The 22,414-nt window shown below is 36.5% G+C and overlaps 1 protein-coding gene across 7 annotated transcripts in view; it reads right to left on the bottom strand.

The window, feature by feature from the left end:
• Positions 1–2,838: 2,838 nt before the first annotated feature.
• The window catches only part of LOC141507266 (choline-phosphate cytidylyltransferase A), a 73,483-nt gene continuing 53,907 nt past the window's right edge, over positions 2,839–22,414 (bottom strand). For all 7 annotated transcript variants that reach the window (XM_074214772.1, XM_074214769.1, XM_074214765.1 and 4 more), the window contains 6 exons: positions 10,979–11,095; positions 10,208–10,359; positions 8,384–8,462; positions 7,691–7,833; positions 5,031–5,219; positions 2,839–3,769 (listed from right to left, as the gene is read on the bottom strand). In XM_074214772.1, the coding sequence (XP_074070873.1) occupies positions 3,557–3,769; positions 5,031–5,219; positions 7,691–7,833; positions 8,384–8,462; positions 10,208–10,359; positions 10,979–11,095 (893 nt within the window). In that variant the 3' untranslated portion in view covers positions 2,839–3,556. The remainder of the gene's footprint in view (positions 3,770–5,030; positions 5,220–7,690; positions 7,834–8,383; positions 8,463–10,207; positions 10,360–10,978; positions 11,096–22,414) is intronic.

Consider the following 22,414-nt stretch of genomic DNA (forward strand, 5'->3'; position numbering starts at 1 on the left):
AAATTAGTATTTTAATATCATAACCCCAAGACCATATTGCATTTATTAATCTGGAGAAACAATAGCTAGGAGGGACCATTCTATATCCCATGACAACCTGTTCTCCAAGAGAAGAAAAAAATACAAATCATTGTGGTATGACTCTGAAAAATATAGATTCATAGAAATACTTATATTTGATGAGTTTAAAAAAAATACAATTACTTACAAAACATCAATCTTTTTTCTTTTTTTCCCCATCTGCATTGGTCAGGCTCCCTATGATACAGAGAAAATTCTTGAGAGCTATGGCTTTTGAGAAAAGGCATGGAGAAAAAGGCAAATGTAGTTGATTTGAAGAGATTATGAGATTCAAAGTGAGGTCCTAAGAGCATCAAACCCCTTTTTTTTATCAAACTCAGATCAATGTAATCCAAAGATGGAAGAACAAAATACTGTGTAAAAAAGTATTATGGAGATGAGCCCCCATCATTGCTACTTGGCCCCCCCAAAAGGAAAGAAAAATGTTAATTATGGTACAGCCTAAGGTGTTCTTGTGGCAGAGAAAGAAGTTATCTCTTCCCTTTATTAGTTATGTGTATAATATTTTGTTGGATTTTTTCCCCCTCTCCATAATTTAAAGAATTCTCTGGCTCATGTTTTCACTTAAGCATTTGATCATGGTCTGATTTTTGTCTTCTCAGGAAGAAGAAAAAACAATCTCCTGTTTTCTCATGTAAATTCCCATCATTTCCTCACTGCTCTGGTAACTGATATCTGCCCAGTACACAATGAGGTCACTATTAAAATAGCCTATCTTTAATGTCAGTCTCGTGGCAACTTTAGGGCTGTCCACAACATCTCCTTTTAACCTGCAGATTACTTAACTCTGATCCCTCTATTAAGTTGATGCCACATCTATCTTATCCATCCTATTTGGATCAACTGCTTTCAGACACTGAAAAACAGCCCAACACCTTCATAGAACAAAGGAATAATCATGGTACTCTCCCCTCTATTATCATTAAATTAGATTAACCATTAAAGAGGTATCATTCCAGTAGCAACTGTTTTCCTTTCTTAAGTTTCCCCTTTTTCATCTAGTTTGTTTTTAAGTGATGTTCTCCATCTCTTCCTTAGTCATAAACTGCTTCCCTTTCCATAGATCTGACAGGGAAACTAGCCCTTGATCTTCTAGATTTCCCCCCTTTTCCAGGTATCCAGACAAACATCTCTGACCACAAAAGGATTCAAACACTATTTGTGTTTAGACAATGTCTATTTGAGACAAGTCAAAAAATAATGCTGAACATAAACTCAGGCTTTCCTGTAGAAAATTTACGAAGAGATTACTTGCTAAGGAAGGAGCATATTCAAACAAAGCATTCTATCAATTATTGGCACAGGAGTCTTATCAGCTAAAATTCCAAAGTCAACATACTTCTGGCAAACAGCTAAAAGGAGGAAAAACGATATTCTGAGGATCTCTTTTTGTAAAGAGAAGAAATTGTAAACTCAAGATGCTTAGGACATTCCAGAGGATGTAGCACAAAAGATCTTGGGGTCAGATTTCAGCAGTAACACTTCCCCCACCACCAGCCTTCAAATACACAGCCTCAGAAAATGAAAAATCTGTACCAGGAAGAATGTTCTAGACAGAAACAATATCACTATTAAGGGAAGCCTGCCTGGCTGAAGCAAAGAAGTTAAATTAATACTTGATCAAATGAAGCTGTGAAGCAGCCTAGCAAGGGAAGAAATTGATTTTAAATGCTTCAGAGGATCCCAAACCAAAGCTCATTAGAACCAAAGACTCCAGAATAAAAATGGGGCTTCATCAGAAACACAGTTTCCATAAGCCACTGGGGAATCCAGGGGAAGTCTCCTTCTATTCATTTCCTTCACTTTGATATGTCAGCAGCCTCTCCAGGCAGCTTGAATCTGAAGAATTCAAGCTGCCTTGCTGGGTAGATACAGTGTAAATCCTATGACAATTGCTTGTCATCTAGCAGGCACAAAAACAGGTTTTATTAGAAAGTGTTCATGTGGGAGGCAAACAGCCCCAACACATGGACAAACACAGAAAGCAATTTGCGGTTTTCATAGCTGAAAACACTAAAACTCCACCCCCACAAGGGGCACTGATGAGCAACCGAGCAGAGCCAAACACAAGCAGCCTTCCCCTCCGGCCCACTAGAGGAGCCTGGGGACAGTGGCTGCTCTGCCGGTCATCTGGTTGAGGAGGCAGGATGGTGAAGCTGAGAGAGGCACATGCGCAGCAGCAGCACAGCCTAAAGCATCTGCATTCCTGAGGGCTGAGCCCCGTGAATGAGGGGGGTGGGGGTGGCAGGGAGAGATGGAGATCCGCACCTAACTCAGGACTCACTTCTGGGAAGAGAACAGAGGCTCTGCTCTGCTGGAGAGAGGCAAAGAGCCCCAACTTGCTCTGTCTCTCAGAGGGGAGGGAGAGAGCAGGAGGCCTGATAAAAGTGAAGAAAAGAGGAAAGATGTGGTTCACTGTTAGAGAAAGGGAGGTAGGCCCTCAACTCTTTGCTCCCAGTCTCCAAGGTTCTTCTACACTCATTAAACATGGGTGTGGGAACACAGATTAACAGAACACACAGAAAAAGGAAAAATCCTACATCTGGGAATGGTGGGTCCAAGACTTTCCCCACTGGAATTCAGTTTATATGCTGAATTTCCATATGCATGGGTACATGTGTGCGCACACTTATACAAATATCAGTGTGCTCTGAGCTCTAAAAAAGCAGGCCACAGAGATGGAAAGAGGTGAAAGTCCATCATGGGCTCCTAGGCAGCTCGGTAAATGAGAGATGACTTTCTGAAACTGCTTGATGACTTCTCCCTTACCTCTTGTCCTCAAGGATCACAAGGTAGTTTATTTCCAGCGGACCCACCTCAAGGAGTGAAAAGAGACAGACCCAGAGACCCTCCTCCTCTGAGACTCCCTACAACACAACACCTCAGCATATTTGCCAACAATAAGCTTAGGATATCTGTGACTTCAAGGTCAGCTTTGCCTTCAAAAAAATAAAAGAAAAAATGGAAATCAAATTATAAGGAAGTTCACATTTTCCCTAAGACACATCCGGCATGGCTCACATCAGGTATGAGGACTTGGCAAGTCAGTCTGTTTCAGAGCAAAAATAAAATTATAGTCAATGGGGGGGGGGGGGAGGGAGAAAGGCCTCTGGAAACAATACTATCTCTTTTTCCTCTCCTGGTTGGGGCTCCACTTATTACATTTAAAAGGCTATTTTTTTTAATTAATAAAAACTATTATTTTCCCTTCAAGATTATCTGAATGCAAACAGTAAAGCAATGTCCTCGTGGAGGCTGGTGCAGGGAAATGGAAGAGAGGCTTCTAAGGCAGTCCCTCCTGTTTCTCAAGGTGATGCCTTTTTGGAGAACAGGCTATTTTTGCTCTCCATCCCAGGTTCTCCTTCCCTTGCCTACAACTGTCCTTGAGTTTAGTGTTGGAATTGACAATTTGAAATTCAAAAGACAGCTGGAGGTGACAGGACAAAGGAAGGAAGAAGGGAGGTATGATGGCAAATTAGTCCTCTTCATCATCATCTTCACTTATGTCATACTGGACAGCCTTGTGTACCGAGAGATTCGCTGGGGAGGAGGATGGAGAAGTCTTGCCAGAGAAGGGCCATCGAAAGGAGGGAGAAGGGGAACGGTCACGAGTGGGGCTGCTGCTTGGGCTCTGCTTGGGACTGATGGCTTGAAGCATCCGGCCCTTTCCTTCCTTCAGCATATGCTTCTGGGGATAAAGATAACAAAAGGTTAGTGCCAGACCACTATTAACACAGATTGGTAGATTTTGAGCTAGAAAATAACTAGGAGGGGCAGCTAGGTGGCCCAGTGGATAGAGTACCCACCCTGGAATCAGGAGGATCTGAATTCAAATCCTGCCTCAGACAGTTAAAACTTACTTAGCTGTGTGAACTTGAGCAAGTAACTTAACCCCATTGCCTTACCAAAAAAAAAAAACAACTAGAAGAGCAAATACTCCAACTCTCTCATTTAAGAGGTGAAGAAACTGAGGCCCAAGAAAGCCATGTGACTTGCTTTTAGATCATAGTGTTCTTTAGTAAGTACCTAGTGCCTCAGTGAATCATCCTGGGCTTCTAAGTAATCACCTTATATTGCAGGATGACTTTCAGCCACTTTAGAATTCATAATCATAAGCTTGGCAATGGCTCTGGGCATTTCCTAGGCATAAATTTTAAAAAGGTTCTATATTATAGTAAGAATCCTATAAGTAGAAGAGACCCCCCCCCTGAAAGTCATCTCTACAAAAATTCTACCTCTAGACAGTATTACAGATCAGTCCACTTAGACTGAAAACTATCTATCATAGTCTTAAAAGTTTCTGAAAGTCTCTTGGTGGGAGCAGAAGATCTTTAAATTTCCCTTTCCAACAACTCCTTGAGAAATCTTTTTGGAATTTAGCCTAAATCTTTATTGTTGAATGAACATATATGCCACTGTCACATGATTTGGAAAGGACACTTTTTCTTTCAAGGCAAATTCTTTAATATTCAGGCTTATATAGATGTATTTCCTAAAAGTGAGAATTTAACTATTTTTTTTTGGCTTTTTTTTGGCAAGGCAATGGGGTTAAAGTGGCGTGCCCAAAAAAGTAAGTATTAAGTATCTGAGGCTGGATTTGAATTCATGTACTCCTGACTGCAGGGCTGGTACTCTATCCACTGCACCACCTAGCCACCCCCTGAATTTAAGTATTAACATTCTTCTTTTGACCTTAATTATAACACTGAAGCAAACGAAATGGAGTTAAGACAGTACATCTTTTGAGGATGTGGATATCTAAGACTGAAGAAATTATCAAGAACATATACAACTGTATCAGTTATCAAACATTTATCCCTAAAAAAGACTAATCTTTTGATGTTCTTTTTTATTGTTGCTCAACTATTTAATAATTTTTTTCAAGCAGCAGGAAAACTATCCAAACGTTTAAAAGGATATACTCTCTAACTGGTGAGGAAGGATCATACCAGTGCTCCTTCTGGGCCAAACATCTCCAGGAAGTTTCCAATGAATTCTCGGGACTTCTCCTCCCACTTCTGAATGAGGTCAATGCTTTTCTCCTCCACCTTCTGCACAAACTCCTTTGACTTCTCTTCTACATCTTTAACCTTCTTCTTTACTTTGTCTACACGTTCCTGTAAGTGATATTTCTTCTCCTGGAGAAAGAAATAACTCTTGAAAATACTCACTCTAGACTGGGCTATAAATGGAAAAGTATGTTTCTAACATACCTTGTTTATAATTTCCTGTATTAAGAAAATCATCTTCATTCATATCCTATCCCAATTTGTTTATTTTAGTAGATAAATATGCATTTTAGTCTTAATGATCATCTTATACCAATTTCTTCATACATGTCTGGAATTCATAAACAACTTATTCATCCAGAGAGAGGCAGACACTTAATGTACAAAAAATATTTATAGCAGCTCTTTTCACTGTGGCAAAGAATTGGAAATTGAGGGGATACCTACCCATCAACTGGGGAATGGCTAAACACAATGTGGTATATGAATATGATGGAACACTACTGTTCTATCAGAAATCATGAGGGATGGGACTTCAGAATAGCCTGGAAAGGGTTGCATTAACTAATGCTTAGTGAAGTGAATAGAATCAGAAGAACATTATCCACACTAACAGTAACATTGGGTGATGATCAACTATGATGGACTTATTCATTTCAGCAATACAACAGTCACAGACAATTCTAAAAGACTTGCAATGGAAAATACCATCTATATCCAAGGAGGGAACTGGAATTTATAGGCAGACCAAAGCTTACTATCTTCAATTTTTAAAAGTTGTCCTGGGTATTATGGCTGGGTTTTTTTTTTCCTGTTTCAATGTTCTTCTTTCACAACATGACTAATATGAATCTATATTTAGCATGATTAAACATGTATAGCCTATATTAAATTGCTTTCTGTCAGGGAGAAAAATGTATAAAACTCAAAAACCTTACCAAAAAAATGACTGTTGAAAACTATTCTTTGTATGTATTTGGAAAAAAAAAAGAAAAAGAAAATGACAAGAAAATGCTAATTACACAGTTTAAAAATTTGATCTGGGAAATGGAGGCAGATTTTATCTATCCCCAAGGGCCTCCAATTCAAAGTTTGCCTCCAAAACTAGCTTAGATCTTTTCTCATTCTATGATTCAATTTGTTCTTAAGTAAAATGTCAGAATTAAATACTCTTTGGTTCACAGAAAACTTATAAGGCTTCCATGGATTACCAGTGTCTATTGCCTGAATAATTTAAGATTTGAAGATTCAGGTATCTTAAACTGGATAAAAAGTCAGCATAGTCTGGTACAGTAGTAGTCCAAAGTCCTTGAGGATATCAGAGGCCTTCTCAGGGGATCCCCAAGGTAAAAACTAGCTCCATAATAATACCAATATATTATTTTCCTATTAAAATGCCTCCCCTTTCCAAATTATATACCTAAGGACAGTTTTCATATGTCAATCAAAACAACATATGGCAATAGATTGAATTCAGAGGCAGATAGAAGAGAACTTAGTTGGTCTTCTATTAAGTCAGGTATTAAAGAAATGTGCAAAACTGGACAAAGCCATTCTTATCATTAAATTTTCCTGCTTTGAAAAATATGGTATTTTTCATAAAAATTTGCTATTTATATTATGATGTAATGGATTTATTATTTTTAATTGAATTAGTAAACATTTTTAAAAGTTACCAGTTTTAATGTCTAATATGATAAATAATAGAAATAACCCATGCGAATACTTTTTGGGGTCTTCAATACTTGTAGCTTGCCCAATGCCACACAGCTAGGCAATTATTAAGTTTCTGAGACCAGATTTGAACCCAGGTACTCCTGACTCCAGGGCCGGTGCTTTAGCCACTGTGCCACCTAGCCTCCCCTCTTCAATACTTTTTAACATAAAATGGGGGTCCCCAAGACCAAAAAATTCAAGAACTACCAATCTAGTGTAAAGGGTATTGGGATTTAAAAGCAAAGGCCTTAAATCCAATGCTGATCCTACCATTGCCTAGCCAAATGACCTTGAGCAAATCACTGAACTTTCAGTTTCAACTTCTTTATCTGTAAAATAAATATATTAACAGCATCTACTACCTCCTTGCGTAGTTCTGAAAAATCAACAGAAGTGACTCATAATGTATAAGAAATCTCTTTGTGACCATAAACTATAATATATAAATATGATCTAATAATTGAGTTTCTAGTACCACTGTCATTCTTACATTATAAACTCCAAAGAGAATTGTCTATGAAGAAATAAATTTTAAAGGTAAAAAAATGTTCAAATATCAAATTTATTCAATGATTATAAATTCTAAATATAAAATCATTTTTCCTTTACATGAATTATAGCAATATTTTAACTCTTTACACATAAACTGATTTATGGACCTTAAACCAATTCTCTATATATTCGTATATATTAGGGAGGGTAGAGACCAAATCTATATAATTCTCAGTGTACTGAGTTTAGTGCAATGTCACTAAATGCAAATAAATTTAACAGCTTTAAATTGATGCTAACCTAGTGTAACATGAAAACCAAGCCCTGTTCAGCTGGCCTGGGCTGGTACACAATCTATGAGGCCCTAGAGGAGCCAAGGGGCTATGACTCACATTGATGAAGCTGACATTGAGTTCCTTGGCAGTGTATCCCCGCTGCAGATTCCTCCTTGCATATACGTCATAGTCCCGAACGATGCGGGTGATGATGTCTGATGTGGATATACCCTCTGTCCTCTGTGTTGGTGCGAACATGCCTAACACCATGACACATACACACACACAACATAACACAAAACACACACATACACACACAGATGATAGGACTTTGTTTAGCCCAGGATGATGGACTCACTTGCTGATCAGTACAGTCACAGCATTGTCACTGTAAAGTCTGGGAATCCCAGGCTTCTCTGTACCAAAGGGATTCTTCAGACATAAAAAATGATTCCATAGAAGGGGAAGGCAATATATTATGGAATGGGAACTGTGAGTTGAAATTGAAGAGAACACAGGACACTGGGATTAGGAAAATTTTGGGATCTGAGACACAGGCAACTCAATATATGCAAACAAGTTTTCCTGAAATTAAACCAGGTGATAAAAGGAAGGCAAGGGCAGAGAATGTTGAGAACCACCATGCCAAAAGACAGGCCTGGGAATCAGGCTCTCAGTTCTACTTCAAGCCTTGTGTGTGAAGAGAGATAAGTCACAATCTTGGAACTAGCTTTCTCTGCAAAGTGGTATAGTACATTTTCTCCAGTTACTAATGATGCCCCACAATTTGAGAATCCACCACTGACTCACCTGCTTCTTTGATGTGTTTGTAAACATCATCACTCCCAGCAGAAGAATATGGGATGTCATCATGGGCTACAAAATCAATCTGAAAATAGGAAAATATTTAAAAAACCCAGAAAAACTACCATCTGAAAAGAGCCAGTAAATCTTCCTAGGGAAGGACACTAATCAGAGGTTGGGATCCAACCTTTGTTATATTCACAAAATTTCTAATTCATTCACAAACTACACAATCAACAGTCCAACAACCTCATCAGGGAATGGTGGCAAAAGTGAGATTTATTGGCTTCAACAATTGGACACACTGTGGAAATCTGACTTTAAAACTACCACCATGCCTTTGCCTAAGGAATGGAGTATGGTCTGTGTGTCTTCTAGAAAACTCCATAAGTACCACATTGGTCCTATGAAAGATACGAAAACTCTTCTATTCCCAAACCCATAAATTGTTCATCTCTAATTGATTGGTTCTCTTTTCATTATTCAATGAAATAAGATGAAAGAGTAGTTAAAAATTCTTTTATTGCTAATTTAAAAGAATTATAACTTAGCTCCAAAAACCAAATTCAGAAAAAGCCTTTTGATTTCAGAATTAATCTTACTGGATAATTGGATAACTTTTTTTTTTTTGCAATATGTATTGATGTGGAACAGCAATCTTTTAGGTATTCTAGAGCAAATTCATCTTTATTTACTCCCTTTTAAAGAGGAATGGGGGAAAGGTATGGATCTAGTGACTGCCACGGGTCATTGGCCAGCTCCCTCTGGACTTTAAAGAAGTTGCTTACAATCCAGTTAAGTAGAATCATCATGAAAAATCCAAGGAAATGTTCCCTGAGTCTCAGTGCCCTAAGAAGGAAGGATGGGTAACCAAAGGGGAGAAAGAGAAAGGTAGGAATCTTAATTATCAGTTAAGTAATAATTAGTTGACAGCTGAGAGCAAGAATTAGAACCAGCCTAAGTTACCAATGCAAGAAAAAAGTAAAGCAAGGATTCGTGGGAGAAATGAGAGATCACTGAAGATCAACTTCCTAATTTTGCCTAAGATCTACTTAAACTAAACCCCTAAAGATCATCCCACAAACTACTTTTTCTTTACTCCTTTAAAATGAAGCACATGATTTTTATCCATTCCCAAGGGCCTCCAATAAAACCCCCCATCCCTAAACCTTCCTAATTCTTGTTTCACAATATCTCAGCCATAACTACTCTTCATTTCTCCATCTAGTAGATTCCTATAACATTCTATCTTAATTAAATATATGACTTTCATCAGTGTAGGATACCCTCCAGGAAGGAAAATCTCTCTATGAAGGCCTGCCCTTAATCTTCAATTTTAAAAGTATTAAAGAGCTCTAGGGCACTAAGAGGCACTAAGAGGCCCAAGGTAATATCTGGATGAGACCATGTTCCTTAATTTATCATGCTCAAGATCTTTCATCCTGACCTAAGCCTCCTCACTTTTTACTCCCACTTTTTTCCAGCAATGATGGCATTTTTCATTTCACACAGAAATTAAGATAGGACAAAGAATTACAGTGCTCAATTCCTAAAGAGAAAACCATACCATCTTCTGTTCCTCTTCAGACTTTTACTCCCAAATTAACAATAAACCAAATCCAAAATAAGTCAAATCAACATAAAGTTCTCTATGTCTTTCTTTGGTTCCTGGACATCAGATCTTGAGGAAAGGTCTGGGATTCCAGTGAGTACCTGTAAATATTCTATATCCTATTCCATAGGAGGGGGAAGGATAAGCCTAGGTGCCACATTCTTGAGAGTGGAAGGGGATGGGGACTGAAGAATGATCACATATATCCTGTCTCTTACCCGATGCTCTGCCAGGAATTCAGGTGTTAGTGTCCAGGGGGCATTCCTCACCACCTCATCCACATAGCGGCAGTGCTGAACTGCATCGTAGCGTTCACTTTCATTCATCACCGTGAAGCCCTTGAAATTGTGTGTCAGCTCATCGCTGCAAACTGAGTCCATGGGCACCAGTAAGTTATCAAAACAAAATCACTTCTACTTGCCCATCCTCCAGTTTGTATTCTTTTCCACCTAGATTTTGAACCAATCTCTTCATGCTGAACGGTTTTCAATATATAGCAAGCCCAAGAATCAAAGGGTTGGATATGCATTTTATCAACCATAGATGCACATCCCTCCACAAGAATTCTATGGACCTTATATGTTAAGAACTTTCCCAGAATGGATACAAAAAAGGCTTAGGAAGGAATAAATTTAGTTTAGTTCTTTGCTCTAGCACAAATTAGCTGAATGTTCCTAGTTCAGTTGATTAGTACCTACATTTACAGTTGAATGGACAAACCATTTTGCTTGGAAGTACCCCAAGTGGTCCAATATAAAAAATGGAAACCTGGGTCAACTGGACAAAATACAATGACGCTCCAGCGACTCAAGAAACTGAAATTAACAGTGAATAAAGCAATTTATGGAATCTCTATTCAGTAAGCAAAGAAGTTTTATTCTTTGATTTTGGTTGCTTCTGTGTGTTTCAGTATTAAAAAGAGAGGAAGAGGTACTTAATATTTGTCATCTCTTTCTGAACAAAAATCAAAAAACAAAATCTTTCCTTACCTCCCACAATAAGGTATGTGTTGGGGAATAGGTTCTTTGCTTGCATCAGAGCCCGGGCATGACCAGAGTGAAATAAGTCAAATATGCCATCAGCATAAACTCTTACAGGTCGATCACCTTAAAAATAAAAGATAAGAATGCCTCATTAAAAAGAACTGATTCATCATCTTACATTCTATAAATGGTCTTAGCTTAACCCTCCCCAAGACAGAGTCATTAGATTCAACAACTATCTGACTACTATGACTACCAAATAATCTGGAATTTGACACCTCCCCCTCTACTTGCCTTCTGAAGTGTCTCTGATCATTCATTCAAACTGAGGAGATTAGAGATAATATCCCAAATTTTTGCTGTAGTAACCAAATGTAAAAAGTCATACCATTAAAAAAACAAAACAAAACTAGAATGAAAGAAACTATGCCTAAGAGAAGAACTGTTAAATACAAAAGAAACAGGGTGATAATAAAAATGAACTGTTTTAATTATATAAAACTGAAAAGTTTTTCTACAAATCAAATCAATTCAGGTAAAATTAGAAGAAAAATTTTGTAGCAAATATCTGACAAAGGTTTAAAACCCAAATTTTATAGGAATTGATACAAACCTATCAAGAGCACAAACTATTTCTCAAAAGATAAGTGATCAAGAGATATAAACAGGCAGTTTTCTTTTGCCCTTAAAAATTTTGTTTTTATGTCACTCACATTTCCTAATGGGGCAACAAGGTTACACAGTGGATAATACAAAGTCTGGAGCCAAGACTCATCTTTCAGAGTTCAAGCCTGGTCTCAGACACTAGCTGGGTGACCCTAGGCATATCATTTAACTCTGCCTTAGTTTCCTCATCTGAAAAATGAGGTCAAGAAGGAAATAGAGCAAACCACTCCAATAGTTAACCAAACCAACCACTTTGCCAAGACAACCTCAAATAAAGTCACCAAGAGTTGGAAATGGCTGAAAGAACAGCAAAAACAAACATTTCCAAATATATCTCTTCCTTGTCCCAGAGAATCATCCCTTAAAACAAAGAATAAAAAGAGGCAAAAAAAAAACCCAAAAATCAATTCCACAAAACTAAGCAATACATTTGGAGTTTTCCACACATAGACAAAGAAAAGTGCCTCCTCATATCTTTCCTTTGGGGTAAAATTAGTTGATTATAATCACCAGTATTTTATTTCAATTGTTTTGTTATTAATGTTCTTTCCATGTCCATTAAAAAAATTTTTTTTCCATGCCCATTTTTATAACAATGTCAGAATTCCAATAAAAGAATGGTCATGTGTCTGGTCTCTTTCTTTTCTGTGAGAATAAAATGAGATAATATTTGTAAAACACACTTCACAATCTTTAAAGTATTATATTAATACTATCTGTGGCTGTTGTTATTGTTTAATCTGCAAGTCAGTTGCCTCAGACAATTTGAGACCTCAGAGAGAATTTAGCTTAAAAACACCAAGGTCTCCCTCTGAATTCAGGATCATCACCAGTCATCTTGATCTCTAACTGCCACTGGACCCAGATGGTTCCTGAGGAGAGAGTGAGGTTGGTGATTCTGCACAGCTCTACCCCACTGAATCCAATTCACATGCAAATCGTGACATCACCTTTCTGATGTCATGGTTGGCCCTCCTTTACAACAATCCAACCTGGTTCTGCTTTGCTTTACTTTGCATCAGTTCATAACTCTTCAATGCTTCTCTGTATGCATCAAATTCACTGTTTATTACAACCAGTAATATCCTATTATATTCATGTACCACTACTTGCTTACTTCTTTCCCAATCAATGTGCACCTTCTTTCTTTCCAGTCCTTGACTGCTATAAAAGTATGGCCATAAATATATTGGTGTTTATCAATAACTTCCTTGTGGAATATGCCTAGGAGTGAGATCTCTGGAGTCAAAAGGAATGAGTTATTCTCTTATCTGTAAAATGTTCTAAGCTTGCTTCTAACTCTAAATCTGTGATTTATGATGATGGTTGATGTTTGTCCTTCGTTCTCAAAGATGAACATGCTATCAGGGAGGTGATGCCAAGATATGCAAGCAAGCTAGATTTAAGTGAGGGGATGGTGTATAAAGCTACCAGTCTCACTTTCTTCTCCATAATCATCTGGGTATATTGGCCAGACAACCAGAAATAGACCTGAATAAGTGGGAGACCTTGGCCCTTTAAAGTTAGGTCTTTCCAGCGCCCAGCTAAAAGATACTTTCTATATTAAAGTCTTTTCCAATTCCCCCAAATGGAAATAATTTTTCACACTAAAGAATGCCTGCAAATATTAGTCTGTATTTCATATGAACTTAGGATATATCATCATCTGTGATACTAAATTGTGTATGTGACTTATCTCCCCTATTTAACTTAATTTCTTTACTTATCTATCTGCACTACCATATCAAGCATAGTGCAAACATGTAATAAACGTTAAATTTAAATCTGTTGAAAATGTAAAGTCTAAAAAGAAAAAAGAGGTGACCTAGAACCAAGAGACTGGAGAATACCTGTTGAAGGGAAACTGAAGGGCATAAAATAAATTGCACTGGTCTCTGATACAAGGCCACAGTTCTAGTCCCAGAGGGCAGCAGTACACAGAGCATTGCTCTTGGAATCAGGAGGACAGGAGATTGAATCTGGCCTCAGACACTTGCCACTTATAATCTATGTGACAAGTCACTTTGGGTAAGTCATTTAACCCAGATTGCCTCCATCCAGGACCATCTCCAGTCGTCCTGATTCATATCTTGTCACTGCACCCAGGTGGCTCTGAAGGAGAAAGTGAAGCTGGTGACTTAGCAGAGCCCCTCTCATTCAAATTCATGTGTTTGTCACAGCATCACCTCCCTGATATCATGGTCCTCTTCAAGAATGAAGGACAAGGGGCAGCTCAGTGTCACAGTAGATAGAGCATGGGCCCTAGAGTTGGGAGAACCTGAGTTCAAATCTGGCCTCAAACACTCAATTACCCAGCTCTGTGACCTTGGGCAAGTCACTTAATGCCACTGTTTTACAAAAACCAAAAAAAAAGAATGAAGGACAAAACATTAATATTCTTAGTCCCAGAAATAGCACTGAAACCTGTCACTACTATGGCATTACAAGATTTGTCACATTTTTGATGAAATGAACTATGAATTCAGATGGACAGTTTTGTAGGATAATGATTTACACTAAGTAGGAAAGAATGCTCATCACTCACTAAGGCTGAAGCAAATAATTTGGATGGGCTTTATTGATGAGTTAAATGATCTGGCACTTATGGATTTTCCATTTATTTTTAACTTTGTCTTACCAAAAGTAGTCCATAATTAAGTCTGCCAACTGCTATGTTTGGTAATAAAAACACTTTGTTCATGGTTGAGCACAACGATGAACTCAGAACTCTCTTCAGTAGGGGAAATGCCAAGTGTTGCTGCCTCCAAATGAATCACTTATCACATGATTAAATTTGACCCTTGAACTAAATGTCTGTTGGCATTTTGGAATTTGACTCCCCTTATATTGTTACAGTCACCATGTTTCTAATCTGGGTTTGTTACAGTCAAGTACACGAGATAATTTATTAAGTCACTGACTCACATTAAGTGCTCTACTTATCAAATGATTAGAAGTAACCAGAAACTATCACATCACAGAAGAAAACATTAAACATGAATAGAGCTCAGCTATTTGGCAAAAGTAAAGCACCTTATGCAGTCTGTCCTTTTGTAAAGACTCAGCTGGGCCAGGCACCTTTCACATACTGTCCACAGTATTAGCACTGATGTTATGAAGTACTCATTTATAATAATTTACTACTCTTTTTTAAAAAAAAAAATTTTATTTTTTCCAAATAAATATAGACTATTTTTAACACTCTTAAAGTTGGAGTTCCAAATTCTTCTCCTTCCCCTCCCTTCTACCTAAAATGGTAAACAATTTGACATAGGTTATATGTGTGCCATCAGCAGAAAATATATTCTCAAAAGAGTCATATTGTGAAAGAAAAAACAGACCAAAAGAAAAAAAAATTAAGAAAGTAAAAATAGTTTGTTTTGATGTACATTCAGAGTTCATCAGTTTCTTCTCTAAATGTGTATAATATTTTTCATCATGAATCCTATAGAGCTGTCTAGGTCCACTGTATTGCTGAGAAAACCTAAGTCATTCATAGTTGATCATCACACAATATTGTTGCTATTGTGTACAATTTCACTTTGCATCAACTCATAAGCCTTTTGGGGAATTTCTCAATTGCACCTGCACAATAGTATATTTATATGGCAAAGTTTGTTTAGTCATTGCTCAACTGATGGGTTTCCCCCAGATTTACAAATTTTTGGCTATACAAAAAGAACTGTTAAAATATTTTTGGGAATTTAGGTTCTTTCCCCTTCTTTATAATCTCTTTGGGACAAAGACCTAGTAAGTGGTATTGTTGTATACCCAAGGATATATACAGTCTGGTTGCTCTTTGGCCATAGTTCCAAATTGCTCTTCAGAATTCAAAGTTCACAATTCCACTAACAGTGTATTAATGTTTCAATTTTCCCCACATTCCCCTCTAACAACTATCATTTTCTTTTCTGCCATTATTAGATAGATAGGTTTGAGGTGGTACCTCAGAATTGTTTTAATTTACATTTCTCTAATCAATAATGATTTAGAACATTTATTCTTATGACTAAAGATAACTTTGATTACTTTGTCTGAAAATTGCCTGCTCATATCCTTTGACCATTAATCTCCTTAAAAATTTGACTCTCTCTATATATTTGAGAAATGAGGCACCTGTAAAGATTGTTTCCCAGCTTTCTGCTTTCCTGTTAACCTTGTTTTGTTTTGCAAGGCAATGGTGTTGAGTGACTTGCCTAAGGTCATACAGCTAGTAACTATTAAAGGTCTGAGGCTGCATTTGAACTCAGGTCCTCCTGACTCCAGGGCTGGTACTCTATCCACTAAATCACCTAGCTGTCCCTTTTCCTGTTAATTTTGATTGCACTGGTTTTATTTCTGCAAAAAACTTTCAATTTAATATAATCAAAATTATTTTGCATTTCATAACACTCTTCCCTTCTCCAAAGAATTGACAGGTAAACTATTCCTTTTCTCCTGATTTAGTTACAGCATTACCCTGTAAGTCTTTTGACTTTATCTTGGCATACAATTTAAGATGTTGGTCTATACCTAGCTTCTGCTACAGTTTTCCAGTTTCCCCACATTTTTTATAAAGATTTTATTTATTTTGAATTTTACAATTTTCTTCCCTATTCTTGCTTCCCTCTCCCCACCCCCCCACAGAAGGCAGTCTGTTCATCTTTACATTGTATCCATAGTAAACATTGATCTCAGTTGAATGTGATAAGAGAGAAATCATACCTTTAAGGAAAAAACATATAGTATAAGAGATAACACAATTATATAATAACATAATTTTAAAATTAAATAATTTTAAAATTAAAGGTAATAGTTTTTGGTCTTTGTTCAAAATCCACAATTCTTTCTCTGGATACAGATGGTATTCTCAGTCACAGACACCTCCAAATTGTGCCCGATAGTTGCGCTGATGGAATAAGCAAGTCCAGTAAAATTGACCATCACCCTCGTGTTGCTGTTAGGGTGTACAATATTCTTCTGGTTCTGCTCATCTCACTCAGCATCAGTTCATGCAAATCCTTCCAGGCTTCCTGGTTTCTAATAGAATTCCCCACTTTTCTTTTTTTGTCAAATTTTTGAGTTCTTAATATGTTTAGATCTGATTTTATTTGTGAAAAATTATTTATAATTGCAGTCATATAGATCCTGGGTTTATCTTGGCAGATGGACTCCCAAGTATTTTATACTGTCTACAGTTATTTTTAAATGGAGTTTCTCTTTCTTAATCTTGCTGATGGGCTTAGTTGGTAATAGACAAAAATATTAAAATTCTGCAATTCTGCTAAAATTGTTAAATTATATCAACTAGTTTTTTCTCTAAGTACATACCATCACACCATCTTCAAAGAGTAATAGTTTTGTTTCCTCAATGCCTATTCAAATTCCTTCAATTTTTAATTCTTCTCTTATAGTCCAATACTTAATAACAGTGGCGATTAGGGGCATCCTTGCTTTGTCCCCAATCTTAATGGGATGATGTCTGGTTTATCACCCTAGGGATATTGCATGCTGATGATTTTTGGATATTACTTATCATTTTAAAGAGAGATTCCTTTGCTCTCTAGGATTTTTATTAGGAACGAGAGCTGTAATTTGTCAAAAACTTTTTTCAGCACCAATTGAAATAATCATGATTTCTATTGGTATGTTATTGATATGGTCAATTATTCTGATGGTTTTTCTCATAATGAACCAACTTAAATTTTTTGTATCAATTTAAAATTGATCCATAGTTTTCTTTGTTTTGGCTCTTTCTGGTTTAGGATTAGGTACAATATTTGTGTAATAAAAGGAATTTACTTATTTTTCCAAATCGTTTAATAAAGTATTAGAATTAATTTTTCTTTAAATGTTTGGTAGACTTCATCTGTGAACCTATCTGCTCCTGGAGATTTTTCCTTAGGGAGTTCACTGATGCTTGTTTTACTTTCCTTTTCTAAAATGGTGTTATTTAGGTATTTTATTTCCTCTTCTATTAATCTAGGCAATTTATATTTTTCACAAATATTCATCAATTTTACTCAGACTGTCAGATAATTGTGGAAGATATTTCCTAATGACTGCTTTAGTTTCTCCTTCAATGGTGGTGAATTTACTTTTCATTTTTGATACTGGTAATTTGGTGGTCTTGCTTTTTTTAAAATCAAATTAACCAATGGATTATCTATTTTATTGGTCTTTTCATAATCAGCTCCTGGTTTTATTAGTTCAATAGTTTTCTTACTTTCAATTTTATTAATCTTACCTTTGATATTTAGGATTTTTAATTTGTTCTTTTTCTAGTTTTTTTACCTGTATACTCAATTCGTTCTTCTGCTCTTTTTCTATTTTATTTATGTAAGAATTTAGAATAAAATTTCCCCTAAGAACTGTTTTGGGGGCATTCCATAAATTTTGGTATGTTGCCCCATTGTTGTCATTCTCTTTAATAAAATTATTTCTTGTTTCTATGATTTGTTCTTTGACTTAATCTTTTTTATTTTCCAACAACATGCAACAGTAGTTTTCCACCAATCATTTTTTGCAAGGTTTTGAGTTTTAAATTTTTCTCCCTCCTTCCCTTCCCTCCCCCCACCCTACAGAAAGCAATCTAAGTTCTACAAGTGTAATTATGCTAAATATAGAACCATATTAATCATGTCGTGAAAGAAGAATCAAATCCAAATTGAAGATAATAAGCTTTGGCCTGCATTTTAATGCCATAGTTCCCTCTCTGGAAATGGATGGTATTTTCCATCATAAGTCTTTTAGACTGCCTTTGACTACTGTACTACTAAAATGATCAAGTCCATCATAGGTGATTAGCACCCAATGTTGTTGATAGTGTGTATAATTTTCTTCTATTTCTGCTCATTTCACTCAGCATCCACTTGTGTATGACTCATTTACTTTTGAGGATTAGTTTATAGTTAATTTTTAATCTATCTTTCCACTGTCCTTTCTTATTTCATTTTGATCTGAAAAGGATGCAATTAATATTTCTGCCTCTCAACATTTGATTTTGAGGTCTTAATGCCCATGATACATGGCCAATTTTTGTGTAGGTTACAAGTAATGCCAAGAAAAAAGTATTGCATTAAATTCAATATTCAATAGCATCCATTCAATATTCTCCAGGTTTGTCATATCTAACTTTTCTAAAATTTATTCTCGGGGCAGCGAGGTGGCTCAGTGGATAGAGCACCAGCCCTGGAGTCAGGAGTAGCTGAGTTCAAATCCGGCCTCAGACACTTAATAATTACCTAGCCATGTGGCTTTGGGAAAGCCACTTAACCCCATTGCCTTGCAAAAAAACCCCTAAAATTTATTCTCTTTCTCATCCTCTTTCTTGTTTATTTTTTTGATTGAATTTATGTAGTTTTGAAAGGGGACAATTGAAGTTCCCCTCAACTATAGTTTTTTTGTCTATTTCCTCCTATAATTTACTTAACTTCTTTAAGGATTTAGATACTGAGGGCAGCTAGATGGCACTGGTTCTGGAGTCAGGAAAATCTGAGTTCAAATCCAGCCTCAGACACTTAATAATTACCTAGCTGTGTGACCTTGGGCAAGTCATTTAATCCCATTGCCCTGCAAAAACAAAAACAAAAAAAAGATTTTGGATGCTCTGCCACTTGGTACGTATATGTTTGTGGTGAATATTACTTCATTGCAAATGATACCTTTTTTGCAAGATGAAGTTTCCTTATCTCTTTTAATTATATCAATTTTTACTTTGTCTGAGATCATGATTGCTACTCTGATTTGTTTTTTACTTCAGCAGAAGCCTAATAGATACTGCTCCAGTCCCTTTACCTTTAGTGTGTGTGTGTGTGTGTGTGTGTGTGTGTGTGTGTGTGTGTGTGTGTCTCAGTTTCAAGTGTAATTCTTCTAAATAACATAAGATTCCATTTTTTTTTTATCTATTCTGCTATCTACTTCTGGCTTTACAGAAAAGTTCAACCCATTCATATTCACAGTGTTTTTCCTTTCATCCTATTTTTTCTCCTATTTATCCTCTCTTTTCACACTTTCTCTCTTCATCAGTGTTTTATTTCTGGACCACAGCCTCCCCAATCCTCCCTAACTTTTGTCAATTCCCACCCCTTATTTAACCCTCTCTCTGCCTACTTTCTCTGTAGGGTAAGGTATGTTTCTATATCCAAGTGATTTGTTGTGCTATTCCCTTTGAGCTAATTCTAATGAAAATAAGGTTTAAGCAGTACTTACCACCCACCCTCCCATCTTCTCCTCCACTATAATAACTCTTTCATGCCTCTTCAAAAGTGAGGTAAAGAGTTTTCATATTTATAATAGTTTACTAGTCTTAAATTAGAATGGGACAGACAGACACACATGATGAACCATGTATAAGAAAACCTTTTCCTTATATACTGGCAGATTGAGGATGAAGCGTTTCAAATACTGCCTGTGTTGAATAATAATCCAACAAATGTTTAACTGTTTCCTCTACTCTACTACCACAGACTGAGGTCCAGGTCCAGTTCAACAAACACAGCTGCCAGGAAACTCTCAGTACAAATTCTCATTAAAATGAAACAAAAACAAGAACACAACTATACACTAAAGAGATCAAAGAAAGAGAGAAAGGACCCATATGTACAAAAAGTTTTACAGCAGCCTTTTTTTTAATGGCAAAGAACTGAAAGTTGAAGGGATGGCCTATTAGCTGAACAAGTTATGGTATATGAATGCAAAAGAACACTATTATGCTCTAATAAATAATGATGGGGATAATTTTGGAAAAACCTGGCAAGACCTATATGAATTGATGCAAAATGAAGTAAAGAAAAAATTCTATACAGTAACAAGCATTATAGTGAAGATACTTAGCAGTGACCAGTTTCAAAGGATTCAGAATAAAGTATGCTGTCAAACTCCAAATAGAAAACCAATGGATGCAGAATACAAATTGAAGGATTTTTTTTTCTCTTTTTCTAGGGTGGGATTCAAATGTCTAAAGCAGAAAACTGTTTTGTAAGACTATACATATTTATAATGGGTCTTGTTTTCCTTGACTTCTCAATGGGTGAGGGAAGGAGTATGGAGAAAAGGAAATTTGGATCTGAAGAAAGGTATAAAGAAAAATTTGTAAGCTCACTTACCAAGGCACAGAAAAGAACAAAACACTCTTTAAAGAAATGAAGACATACATAAATAATTAGAAAGATATTAACTGTACATACCTGAGCCATGCCAATATAATTAAAAAAATGACATTATCTAAAATAAAATGAAACCATCTCTTCTTATAAGAGCAAATGCTTTCTAAAAGGCCAAGAACATTCCTTACATTTCAGTTAAACAGTTCTCAAAAGAATTGCAATATATTAACATATGAAAAATTACTCCAAGTCATTACTAATAAGAAAAACAAACATTTACCTCATAGCTGGGGAATAGATAGCATAGCTGGCAAAGATGACAAAAGATGGAAATCATCTGCGTTGGGGGCATTATGGAAAGAAAGGCATACTTTTTCACTGCTGGCAGTGAAATTAGTATATTAGTAAATATATATTAGTAAATATATATTAGTAAATTATTATAGCTATTCTGAAAAGCAATTTGGAAAACTAAATTGACTAAAATGTCTTTATTTTAATGGCAAAGAGTCAGAAGACAAAGGGATGCCTATGGGGGGGGGGGGAACAGCTGAACAAGCTATGGTGTAAGAATGCAATGGAATACTATTATGCTCTAAGAAATAATGATAGGGAAAACTTCAGAAAAACCTGGCAAGACCTGTATGAAGTGATGCAAAATGAAGCAAGTAGCACAAGAAAGTCAATGGGAGAGAAGTACTATAGATGTGAAAATATTCATAACAAGCACTTTTTAGGGCAGTAAAGTACTGGGAAAAAAAGAGAAGCAAATTGTATATATGAATGTAATAAAGACTGTGCTAGCCAATATAATGTGCTAGAAGAAATGATGAATATGAAGTCAGAGAAGCAGAAGATAATTATGAGCAATACTGTCTCATAAAACAGAAATGAAGTGGCAAGTAAAATGAGTTTAAAGAAAGATTGGCAAGACAAGTCATCTCAAAGGTTTAATTTAGGAAAGAAAGTAAAAAGACAACAAAAAGGGGGGGGGTAGAGTACCAGTCCTTGGGCAAATCACTTAACCCCACTGACTTGCAAAAAAAAAAAAGACAACAAAAGGAAGGAAAAAGGGAAAGATCTGTAAAAAGTATTATAACAAACCATTTCCTCCATCAAATTCCCATCACAATTTCTCAAAGAATTAAAAAGGAGGCATGGAGGCAAATGGAGAGGCGTTTGGTGGGTATAAGTAGGCTGTAACGTATAACTAATGAAGGAAAAGTTATCTTCAAGGAATTATATGACAGAAAAACTGGTAGAGATCACCTGACAATGTGGATGAGGAGAAGGGATAGCTCTTAAGAGGGCAGCAGTCAGAGCAATCCCCTGGATATCCTTTGATGGCAGGAGAAATCAAAGAAGGCTTTCTAGTTCATTGGACAGGCCCCCCTGAGACAAACTTACAGAAGGACACAAACTCTCTAGTTCTGTCATTTTTCAACTGTCCAATTCCTTGTGACCCCATTTAGAGGGTTTCTTGGCAAAGACACAAGATTCTTGCCATCTCCTTCTCCAGTTCGTTTTCTAGATGAGGGAACTGAGACACATAGGGTTTAAGTGAGTGTTTGGGGTCACACAGCTAATAAGTGTCTGAGGTTAGATTTGAACTAACAAAGATGAGTCTTCCTGACTCAACTCAGGCTGTTTATTATCCATTTCATCTCTGACCTGCCTCCAACTCTTCATG

This window comes from Macrotis lagotis, chromosome 1 (genome assembly GCF_037893015.1).
Source record: "Macrotis lagotis isolate mMagLag1 chromosome 1, bilby.v1.9.chrom.fasta, whole genome shotgun sequence".
Taxonomy (NCBI): domain Eukaryota; kingdom Metazoa; phylum Chordata; class Mammalia; order Peramelemorphia; family Peramelidae; genus Macrotis; species Macrotis lagotis.